This window comes from Rhamphochromis sp. 'chilingali', assembly GCF_963969265.1.
Source record: "Rhamphochromis sp. 'chilingali' genome assembly, chromosome: 1".
Classification (NCBI taxonomy): Eukaryota; Metazoa; Chordata; class Actinopteri; order Cichliformes; family Cichlidae; genus Rhamphochromis; species Rhamphochromis sp. 'chilingali'.
In genome coordinates this window covers 62652099-62664045 of record NC_137929.1, presented here as the reverse complement: position 1 = coordinate 62664045, position 11947 = coordinate 62652099, and the positions used below count along the sequence as shown (strand labels likewise).

The 11947-nt window shown below is 40.2% G+C and overlaps 3 protein-coding genes across 6 annotated transcripts in view; 1 reads left to right on the top strand and 2 right to left on the bottom strand.

Annotated features, from left to right (window-relative positions):
- The window catches only part of LOC308409534 (putative nuclease HARBI1), a gene marked incomplete at both ends in the record, with an annotated part of 126978 nt that overhangs the window by 68367 nt on the left and 46664 nt on the right, over nucleotides 1–11947 (bottom strand). The window lies entirely within an intron of this gene.
- On the top strand, nucleotides 55–6548 carry LOC308394859 (zinc finger BED domain-containing protein 4-like). Of its 4 annotated transcripts, XR_013971300.1 has the most exons (4): nucleotides 461–596; nucleotides 887–1144; nucleotides 2421–2616; nucleotides 3168–4915. XR_013971300.1 is itself a non-coding variant. In XM_080879447.1 (3 exons), the coding sequence occupies exons 1-3, from the start codon at nucleotides 219–221 to the stop codon at nucleotides 3434–3436; spliced, it is 843 nt and encodes a 280-aa protein (XP_080735573.1). In that variant the 5' UTR covers nucleotides 55–218; the 3' UTR covers nucleotides 3437–4852. The 4 variants fall into 4 exon arrangements, 1 of the variants encoding a protein (XP_080735573.1); XM_080879447.1 differs by lacking the exon at nucleotides 887–1144 and having other exon boundaries at nucleotides 55–596; nucleotides 3168–4852; XR_013971299.1 differs by lacking the exons at nucleotides 2421–2616; nucleotides 3168–4915 and adding an exon at nucleotides 4986–6539.
- Nucleotides 6557–7906, bottom strand: LOC308394876 (uncharacterized protein). Its single transcript, XM_080879470.1, has 4 exons — nucleotides 7870–7906; nucleotides 7505–7662; nucleotides 7282–7414; nucleotides 6557–7208 (listed from the first exon to the last, which is right to left on the bottom strand). Exons 1-4 carry the CDS (start codon nucleotides 7900–7902, stop codon nucleotides 6750–6752), a joined length of 783 nt encoding a protein of 260 aa, XP_080735596.1. The 5' UTR covers nucleotides 7903–7906; the 3' UTR covers nucleotides 6557–6749.

Genomic DNA, 11947 nt, shown 5'->3' with positions numbered 1-11947 from the left:
TGCGGTCACGTGACTAAGCAGACCAACGTAGCCATGTGGGGTGTTATTTCAAAAGTAGCGCCTATCTCCTTTTCCTTAACTCTTTTTCTTGCCCTCGATGGAAACGTCATCGTGGGAAGGAGATTTGCTAAGGACTCAGGGAAAGAGAGGACCGGTGCTGAGAATTGGAACAGCTTTAGGCTGTATCCCAATAGTTGGGTTGCGGTCACGTGGTTCTGATGACGTGCGGAGGCAGCGCGATTTTTGAGTGGAGGGCGGAAGTAAACATGGAGGACACTGTGGAGAGTCAGGAGAGCAGCTATTGTGCAACTTTAGACCCTGTTTCTCGGGAGAGATATAAACAGACAGTTAAAAAATATATCGGACGTGATCCGTATTCTTTGAAAATGTCCGAATACACCACAGAAGTAAAGGATTTGCCTACTATCGAGGCTGTGGATATCACCAACTACTTGGTCCTCCAGACTTCTTACTACACTAGGCAGCAAATGAAAGCTTTCAAGAGTCTGGAGGCGTACAATTTTTTTGTCAGCGGGTGGGTCCACAACCTTGGAACAAAACGTCTCCGTGATGGATACAGTTTGGTGTTTGCAAGGGTGAGTGTTTGTTCTTATATTGCTTTATCTTAAACACGCTAACAGTTAGCGGTAGCGGCTTTAACGTCAACAAACATGCCACATCCTTAGGACTTCGTTAGAGTGACAGTTGTTTGTTTCAAGGTAAACCATTCTCAGCGGTCTAACGAGACACCTCTGAAGGGTGTCTCGGGCTCTCAGCCGTCTGTTGCATATCCAAAATCGCCTCTGCACATCGATGCTGTTCTGCCTTAAGCTTCATTCTTTTCTCTCGTTTGAGAACTGATTCCGATCTGGGTTTTCGTTCGTAGCCGAGATTGACCGTCGGAGCCCAGTCCTCCGACTCTTCGTCATCCAAAGCACTTGGGCAGCCTATCCGGTTGTTCAGTGATGACGCGACGAATCCGACGAATCCTACTTCCGGGTCTAAACTCTCCTGTGTTCAATATGACACAATGCTGTGTTCCTGGTTGTTTTAACCAATCTGGCACAAAACAACAGTCTAATCTGTCATTTTACCGGTTTCCTTGTGAAAAGAGAGAGAAGAGGAAGTGGCTGAAGTTGATAAGGTATGTTACAACTCGTAAGTGAATGAATAAATTTGTAAGATAAGAGCTAGTGGGCTCTTACTTTAGTTAGCTAATATAGCTAGTGATGAACAATTAAAACCCGCTACTAAAAGACAAACTGGCTTTTACCAGTAATTGTACTTATATAGACAATGGATTTTATTGTGTTTTTTTTAATACAAAGACGTTGTTGCATTTTTGAAGTCATTTTTATTTCTCCAAGCAAAGATTGAGAGCTAAGGGTCACTTCGCTATATATATGAACCTTAGTTAGCTTTCGACGCTCAGAGGAATAAAAATTACGTCCAAAAAGCGATGTCTATGTAAGAAAATACATTACAATCCCCAGCCTATGTGCCAGTTAATTACCAAAATAAAGACCTAACCAACAAATAGCTAGCAAAGGTTGCCAGTTAGTGCTGGGCGATATATCGATTTTTTTAAAAATATCGATATATTTTTATACAAGACATAAGCTGTGACAATATCGTTTATATCGATATAGTCTATGTTGCGTTATAATTACACTTGTGGAGCCGCTATTTTGCCCCTCTCTCGTCTGGGTTTGTTTGCCCCGCCTCTCACCCTCACTGAACACAAACCCCCTCCCCCATCGCTAAACCTCCAGTTGGCAACAAGATGGACACAGGAGCTAGCGAAGAGGAGCTCGTCGGAAAAAAGAAAACCAATGGCTCAATTATTTGGAGATGGTTCGGGTTCAAAGTGTCAGATGAGCAGCAGAATAATGTATTCTGTAGAGAATGTCGAAAAAGCGTCGCAACGAAAGGTTCGAGCACCACTAATCTTTACCACCATTTACAACTGCGCCATAAAGTGCAGTATGAAGAGTGTGTGAAATTGCGTGCTGTAGCCCAGACCGCAAAGTCTTCCGAGGTTCCTGCCGTGAAACAGACCACCTTACAACACTCATGTGCCATATGATACAAAAAGTGAGAAGTGGGGGGAAATTACTAAAGCAGTGGCCTATCATATTGCTAAAGACATGGTCCCCATCTCAACTGTGGAACAAGAGGGCTTTATACAGCTGCTAAAAACTCTTGACCGAAGATACCAGTTACCTAGCCGGAAATACTTCACCAGAGAAGCACTGCCAAAAATGTATACTGATGTTAGACAGAGTCTCGCTGCCCAGCTCACCAAAGTGTCTCACTTCGCACTGACAACCGACATGTGGTCCAGCAGGACATGCGAGCCATATATGAGTGTGACTATACATTTCATGGAAGACTGGGAACTGAAAACTGCCTGTCTCCAGACCAGCTACTTTCCTCAAGACCACACCGGAGAGCATATAGCTGAAGCCCTGCAGGATGTGCTCAAAACCTGGAAGCTCAACCCGACGGGACTGGTTGCTATAACAACTGACAACGGGGCTAATATTGTCAAGGCGGTTCAACTGAACAAGTGGTCGAGGATCCAGTGTTTTGGTCACAGGCTTCATCTGGCCATTGGTAAGTGCAATACTGAATTTTTTGATTTGGAAAAAAAAACGCTAATAAATGAAAAGTGTATAGAGTCTCTTGTAGAGCTAAACATGCCTATGGACCACAAGACAAATATTTTTATAAGTCATAGCCAGCATATACATCTATCACTTAGAAATCGAAAGTTAGTTGAACAAATAAATAAACTATCCCTATTAAATCCAATAAACGTATTGGGGTGTATTTGTCTTTGTATTAGATTGAGTTGTGACACTAAATGAGGACCACAGCTGAGACAAGACAGGGATACATTTTTAAATACATAGTGAGATTAAAAGGTGTAAAAAAACCGAAAAAAAAACATGTTCTAATCATTTGGTGATCTGGTGATTTTACCAAGATAGTTTAACTAGAACCATTTCTAGGTTATACAATACACGACACATTTTGCAAATATTGTTAAGTCTTATGCATCACATTCTATACAACTGAGATGGATGTTAATTTGCCTTTGAGTGATTTGCATCTTAACATAACAATTAAAGTGATTTTAAAAGTTTGTATTTTGTGTGTCACAGGACATGCTATGGATGATGCCCGCATTACCCGGGCTATTTCTCTGTGTAAGAAAGTCGTCAGCAGCTTCTCCTACAGCTGGAGGAAGAGAAGAGAGCTGGCTGAAGTGCAAATACAGCTGGGTCTTCCAAGTCACCAGCTACTCACAGAGGCAACAACTCGCTGGGGATCAAGGCTTCTCATGATAGAGAGAGTTCTGGAGCAGGAAAGAGCACTTTCTAAAGTCCTCTCTGTCGACATGAAAACCAGACCTCTAGTCCCTACTTGGTAGGACATAGAGGTCCTGGAAGCAGTTCAGAAAGCTCTCAAACCCTGTCAGGACTTCACTGATGCACTTTCAGGAGAGAAGTATGTGACCCTGTCCTATGTCAGACCTGTGCTACACCTGTTTAACACTAGTCTCCTGGCACCTGGAGAGGAGGATAGTGAGCTGTGTAAATCCATCAAGACCCGCATTGTGGATTACCTCAACAATAAATATGCAGATCCATCCACCAGTGACCTGTTGGACATGGCTTCTTTTGTGGATCCACGGTTCAGGGCGAAATACATCCCTAGTGAGAAGATTAATGCACTAAAACATAAACTCATCTTGGAGGCAGAGTCTCTGCTCAGCTATCAGGGTACGTGTTTGTCTGAGCTGACTGATCCAGCCGTGCCTGAGTCTGCAGACCAAGAAGAAGCAGCAGTAGGACACACAGCTAAAAAAAAGAGATCACTGGCAAGCTTCTTCCAGCACAGCACAGCCACCAACACTGGTTTCACAAAAAGGGAAGCAATCGAAAATGAATTTTCTAGCTACCTGTTGTCAGTTTGTGTAGAGAGTGATGCTGACCCTCTCAAATGGTGGAAGGAACATGAAGTTGCCTTTCCAGCACTGAGCCTCCTGGCCAAGAAATATCTTTGTGCGCCAGCTACCAGCTCCCCTTCTGAAAGGATTTTTAGTTGCAGTGGAAACATTGTAACCTGCCACAGGGCATCGTTGAAGCCTGATAATGTTGACAGATTAGTTTTCCTGGCACAAAATCTGTAAGCTGTACAGTTGTTGGCCTTGCTTGTTTGTGTTCTTTCTATATTGTTATTGTCATTGGAGATTTGCACAAAGACCCACTGACCAAAGAATGTAATTTTGTTAATTTCATTCAATCTGTTTACATGTTTGGTTTTTTGCACAAAGTACCAGATGATTGTTCAGCAATACACACAAAGAAGCACTTTAGAAAACTTTAATTCAGTGTAAGCACTTTTTAAAGAGCAAGATGCCTTTGTTATTTTAGATCTGCATCTTTTTAGTTTACATTTTACATTTAGTTTACAATTTTTAGCTTTTTGTTATGTATGAAAAGAAAAAAAATGGAGCATTATTATTTAATAAATGCTGACAATTTATTTTTGACAATTTTTTCGTGTACATCTACAGTTGTATCTTAATAAAAGTTACATGTGTGACATCTGGGACAAGTACCTTTGACCAAGAACTCTCTTTTTGTTCTTACTTTATGGGATTAAAAAAATATCGAGATATATATCTTATATCGCCATCCAGCTAAAAAATATCGAGATATGAATTTTGGTCCATATCGCCCAGCTCTATTGCCAGTACTTATCTTTCTGGTAAGCTTAAAAGCAAATTAGTACAACGATGTGTAAGAAAAGCATCTGGACTTCTTTAAGTTTTAAGTTTCTTGAAGCTTTCTCATCTGGATGAAAGAAGCTTCTCTCTATTATTTATCTCTATTTTTTTTTTGTATTAATCATAACTAATGGAGGGCTAGCGTATGATCTGAAATTTCTCTCTGTCTTTTTAAACACTTCCACAGACGTGAAAACTTCACCCCAAACTGCAACTCAAGAGTCTGCAGTTGGCACTTCCCTCAAGGAAAAGCTGCGGGGCCAACAAGATTTGCATGGAACGACGGGAAGTCTTTTCAGTTCCCAGATGACCACAACCCTGTTAGAAAAAAGAAGAAAAAAGAGCAGGTCCCAGCTATTGGTGAAAATCAGAGTGAAATATCAGATGAGCCACATCATTCCAACAATGCAGCTACACAGACAGATACTGCAAGTTCCACAAGTTCTTCCCAAAGTCTTCTGGTGCTAGAGATTCAGAATGACATGCTAAGAATAGAGAATGAAAAACTTAAAAAACAAGTAGAGAAGCAGAAGCAGACTTTCTCATTCAGTCAAATATCTGACAATCCTGAAAGGGTCCAGTACTATACTGGATTGCCCGATGCTGCTTCTGTCCTGTTTTTAGAAGCGCTTCTTTCCAGATTTGATCTTAAATATCATTCTGATTGGACTGTCCAAATGATGCCCCTAATTGACCAGTTATTTCTAACCCTGATCAAGCTCAAACTTAATTTTGGTCATGAAGACCTTTCAATAAGGTTTAACTGCAGCAGAGGCACAGTAACTAATATTTTTACAACAATTGTTAGTGCACTGTATGACATTTTGTATGTTGGCATGCTGGAAAACAACATTCCCTCGAGAGCCAAGAATCAAACATCGCTGCCAGATTGCTTCCAACCATTTCCTAACTGCAGGATTGTGCTTGACTGCACGGAAGTTTCTGTTTGTAACACAGAGAGACTTGACACACAAAGTCATTTGTACAGCCAGTACAAAGGACGGACCACACTAAAGGCTCTAATTGGTGTGGCTCCTAATGGTGTAATAACCTTTGTAAGCAACTTGTACGGTGGAAGTGCCTCAGATAAGGCCATAACAGCTGACTGTGGAGTACTGCAACATCTACAACCAGGTGACATGGTCATTGCAGATAAGGGCTTCACAATTCGGGACATCCTACCAGAAGGGGTCTCACTGAACATTCCGTCCTTCCTCACCAACGGACAATTCACACAGGAGGAAGTGAACAACAACAGGAAGATTTCCTGTGCAAGAATACATGTAGAGCGTTCCATTCAAAGACTGAAACTTTTCTCAATTTTGCATCACATCCCACATCAGTTAAAAAAAAATATTAATAAGATCTTGAAAGCATGTGTGTGTCTTACAAATTTACAAACACCTATTCTCCGTGAAATTGAATAAATTATACCTGTGAGAGTTAAGAGGTAAAAGTACATTGTGTCATTTTCTAACTACTTGTGGACCAGAAAATACAACTGTTGAACAAGTTTACTTTTATTATTTATAACTCCTAAGTGTTCTGGATTGTTTTGTGTGTATACTCAGGATGTTACAACATAAAAACAACTTAGTTGCATAGTTTCAAATTGAGAATGGTCTCATTTGTGATTCGTATAATGTTTTACTCTGTTTTTATCAATGGCTTGTTACATTTTTCATTCCATTCCAGCTTCCTGATTACTGCCTAGTTTTCTTGCTATGCATTTTCAATTAAAATGAAGAATACCAGATACATGTGTTACTCTTTATTTTCAGGAACAGTTTGTCCAAAACATTTTATTTTTTCAAATCAAAAATTAATATAATTTAAGAATTTATCTGAATATATTTACAAAGTTACAATGACAAAAAATGTACAATTTCCAAATAGTTTTAAAATTAACTATAAACATTTGGACTGATAAATTACTCATGCTGATATGAATTCAAAGCTGCGATAAAATATGGGGTAAAAAAACTTCCCGGTAGAACGTTTCCAACGCTTCAATGTTAACAGCCCAAGTTTGTTCTCTATCCACATGCAAGATGAAAAAGTCACATGGAGTCCAAACAATAAAGTGACAGCTTTTCGCCCCTGTGAGATAGAGGTTGCCCTGGATCTGATGCCAGTAGTTGTGATTCTTTTTTAATACCAGGGAACCACTTGCCTCATCCAGCTGTAGGAAAAAGTCCTTACTTTCTGCAGCCTCCAATACAGTTTTGGCTCTGGCTGACCATGGGCATTTCACCTCAATGATGCACTCATTAGAGACAGTCCCATCTGGAGAACCACCAAGCAGGCCACTGTTAGATAAAAACAGTCCCCTCTCCTTGATAGCTGCACCAGTACAGTCAGTGTACAACTGCTTGGCCTTTGGCTCATGAAGGATCCCCCAATCACATGCCTTTGGGGATGAAAATACAACTTAGTCATAAAGGAATTCTTAGATGCACAGACCCTTTTTACTAACAACTTACTTTAGATCCTTCTGTCAGGTTGTACTGTCCAAGCAGAGTCTTAAATAAGGAAGGGGGGTATGAGCGCCGCTGGACTGCACTCAGGACCAAACCGAAGTTGCTGGCTGTGATTCTCTTCTTGCGATATGCTGACCTTTTATAAAGAAACACAAATTAAGAGACACAGTTAACTAAAATGTCCTACTTAACACTTAACAGAATAAATTTCAAAGCACTTTCTTACCACAATGCATTCTTCGTTTGCCCAACTGTTGCTTCCTCAATCTGTTTCTTCTCTTCGTCAGACACAGCCAGTGATGCCAAGAGATAACGAGCCTTGTCTTCTGCTTGGGGAAATCCCAGGTTCCTCAGCACTTCATCAAATGTCTTGGCTGGTTTAGCCTAGATTTAAAGCAAAAGGATTTTAAAGGTTTTAATGGAACCAAGAAATTTTGACCACAGAATAGACAAAGTCAGGTACAGAGTATATAAAATACATGTAAAAAATAAAGTGGGGACAGTGGAAGCAAACAGTCTGCTGTATGTAGTTTACAAGAGTTTACATACATGTACAATTTATACCACATGTTAAAGTAAATATCAAAGTACCTGAGAGCATTCAGGACTCAAAATCCAACCCATCCCAGTAAAATGTTGCAATTTCGATAGGGATGCCACTGCCCATTCCTTGTCCTCCTGGGAGACAGGTCTTTCGATTCCAGCTGAAAAAAAAAAAACTTTTAGTAATCTGTATAAATAATAATTTTAGCATATAAAACATAATGCTTTTTAAAAAGTTAAGAAAATAATTATTATAATTAATTCAAAGGACAAATTTTAAATAAATAACTGACCTTGTGTTGTTGAGGGTGTCATCACAGACACTCTCTTGGCAGTAATTTCTTCTGCTTTGCATGATTTTACCCTCTTCCACACACATTCCACGTCAGTGCGAGACACATTCTTCTCCACCCAAATCAACAATGCCGCCATATGATGGCACTTATCATTGCCAATCGGGCACTCACAGGAGCTGAACCTGACTGACTGACCCTCAACATGCACCTACATTGAAAGAAAGTTAATGCTTACCCTAAACATTCTAACAAACACTTGCAGCGCTGCTCTGTGTACTGGTACTAGGTTAACTAGGCTAATATAACTGGTACTAGGCTAACATTACTAACTCTCCAAAACCTCCATGTTATGTAGATTTTCATCTTCGTTTACTTCCACTGTTATAGCATTGCTGTACGTGTGTGTGCTTTATGAAATACATCAGAATACAGAATATCTCATGTTTAATCGTCGGCTAGCTAGCTTACTCCTAGCTCACCTCAACATTGTAAATCTTCTTTTTCATGGATGCCTGGACACTTCCCTTTATAATTCCGCCTGGGAGAACGGTTACACTGACCACTTTACTAGAGTTGAAGGAATTAAGACCCTTTTTAACCCTAATTGGTACTTCGCTAAAGAAGGAGGTAATCGTGAACAAAGTCACTGGCTCCGCCATCGTTGTTTCTTGAGGAGCACTTAGACCCGGAAATACCTGCAACGTCATCCGTGACGTCTGACTGAACAACCGGATAGTCCCAATCAAGTCAATATTAGACTACTAACTTAAAAGCACTAAGTAAACGAGAATTTAACGACAACCTAATGCTAATAAGTTCGTTTGCAAACATAACATTACCTCTGACGAAGTGGTCGCTGCAGACACGGGCATTGGCAGACTCTGCTCCTCCCGACTGTAAACGTAAATTTAAAATCCATTTTTTCCTACGTTTTTCGGTTAGAATTTTCCATTTTTCTCCTCTTCGTTGGGCTATTTTTGGTACCCTAAAATACCGTTTATCAGTTTCTCTGGTCGACCTACTGGAGTATCCGTAAACACAACAGGACATAGGCATTTTGCGTACTGTCTGTCTGTGATTTTGCACTTATCTTTTTCACTTCCGACCGCCAGTCAAATTTCGCGCTTTACGTCGACGTCACGTCTACGTCAAATGAAACCTAGCTATTCAGGTTCGGCAGCCCTAAAGTACGCAGCCTTAACGGTCCACAAGGGCCGCGTACTCAAAGACCGCTAAGGCCGGAAGTGCGAGGCTTGTGAAATACCGGTCGATCTCCGTCGCGCTGCCCAGGTTGCCTAGCAACCATGATACTAACCGCTGGAAACGTTTCATACAGCTTTGTTTGAGAGAAATGAAGGAGAACATATTTTGTTCATTTGTTCGTTTGTTTCTACACGAGCTTTGTGTGATTTAATAAGTATCTGAGGCTGAGACCACATGACTGTAAAACATGATTGTTGGGCTTCATTTCTGTACTGAACAGTCATTTTAAGATTAGCTAGTAAATAAAAATTATGTTGTTCATGAGACTAAAGTCAGTGTAAATATAATATGGCCAATATTATAGTTATTATATTAATCATTATTAGTTATTACAGCAGTGAACTTGAACAATTCACTTTTATTGTCACATGTGCAGGTAAATGGCCTGCATTTGTATAGCGCTTTTCTAGTCCATAGGACCCCAAAGCGCTTTACACTACATTCAGTCATTCACCCATTCACACACACATTCACACACTGGCGATAGCAAGCTACATTGTAGCCACAGCTGCCCTGGGGCGCACTGACAGAGGCGAGGCTGCCGGACACAGGCGCCACCGGGCCCTCTGACCACCACCAGTAGGGGTTAGTATCTTGCCCAAGGATATTTGGCATGCAGCCAGGGTGCAGCCTGGGATCGAACCACCGACCTTCTGATTAGTGGCTGACCTGCTCTGCCACCTGAGCTACAGCCACCCCAGGTACACTGGTACAGCACATGTGAGTGAACTCTGTGTCAAACACTGAGCTTCAGTAAAGATTCAAGTTTCAGTTATTTATATTTCCCATCACCATAAATCTTCACTCAAAGACAAGAATCTTTTACAGTGTATAAATACGTATAGATGTATCATATGTAAGAGACAAATATTGTTCATTTAATTTGTTGGCATTACTAAATTTGGCTCAATGCTTACATATATGTGCAAAATGAAAATGTACGAGCTGTGATAACTGTTTCTGATAGAATGAAGAGTAGACTGATATATTAAATATTCCTTTATTGGGTGAGAAAATCAGACCATGTCATAACTGCTTTAAGTCATGTAACTACAGGGGTCCAACAAAGAATGGCCACGCATCATACTGATGTCTTCGGAAATTTATTTCTCTCTCTCTCTCACTCTTATTGTCTTCAGACACCGTGAAAACTGAAGAAACACAAAGTTTACAACATAAATGTTTTGAGCTTATCAGTCTCTCATATCAGTGTCCATAAACAGTCTTGTGCAAGCAGAACAGAGAAAATGCACAATAATGGATATCACAAAAATGTCCTCTCATTACCACTGTAGAACACGTATGCAACATTATACAAACAATATACATGAAACCATACCGTTTGCGCCTCTTGGACCACATGCAGAATAACATTAACGCTGAGGCTGTAGATGCATCAGTGGCCATGTATCCATGCTAGCTCCACAATGCCATGGTTGTGCTCTCAACCAAACTCTGGTCATGTGACAATTACAAACTTCACCTCAAACAAACTTTACAGCACTTTACATATTTAACAAACCCATATTTTGTAATCACATATTTTAGACATGTTTTTTAATTAATGTTAAACTTTTATCATCTTATCTTATAAATAAATGAACTAAATTAAGCATGAATTTATCACAGAAACATGAAATAACCAACTTTATTTTAACTGTCTCAGGGACAGTTACAAGTCATACAGAATAGATATCAGAGCCTTAAACAGGCTGACTTCTACTAAATGGGTCAAACTGGGCAGAAAGTCTACAAACACATAACATCCTTATAGAATATGATGTAACATTATAGATCAACTTACCTCAGAATATATAAAGCATATAAACAATCACAGCAATATGATACAACAAACACAGCAGTGCTACTGATCCAAAATACTCAAAGCTTCATATAACTGAAACAAACATTTATTTTTAGCTCCATTCCGCTGCTGATATATACTTTAGGTTTCTGAACATTAAACTTGTTGCTGCCTTTCATAGTGTGTAACCTGAAGGCCCTAAGTACTTTCTCCCACACTGAAAACACTGGAATGATCAAATTATTTGAACATTACCTAATAAGACTGATTCAGGACAGACAATTAATTATTTTAAACTTATCTAGCAGTCCTTCACAAACAGGAAACAGTCTGTCTATTCTCTCCATCTGTCAGCTGCTGCTGGCTCTTCCTCCTCCTCTTCCTCACACTGTTGAGTTTGTCCTGGTGGATCATCAGGGGTGCAAAGCCTCACAGATGATGTGCAGCAGTGGGTCCCTCAGTCTGTCCTCACTCTGGACACTTGCAGTCGTCACACATGGAAATCAAATGTGTGATAAGCTGCAGGATTCAAACACAAGTGTAACTTATAAACACATGTTCATACTTTTATTCCACAATCAGAGAGAAAGAAACAGAGAGAGAGTGCAGGACAGACAGGTGACAGTCTCAGGTGTACACACTGCTGCAAAACAGCACAAAAGAAGGAGGATTTAGTTTGTGTTATTACAAAACAAGAAGAGTTTCCAGATGATACAGTGGACACATGTGTGACTGCTGTGATTAAAGCATCTTTCTTTCAGCT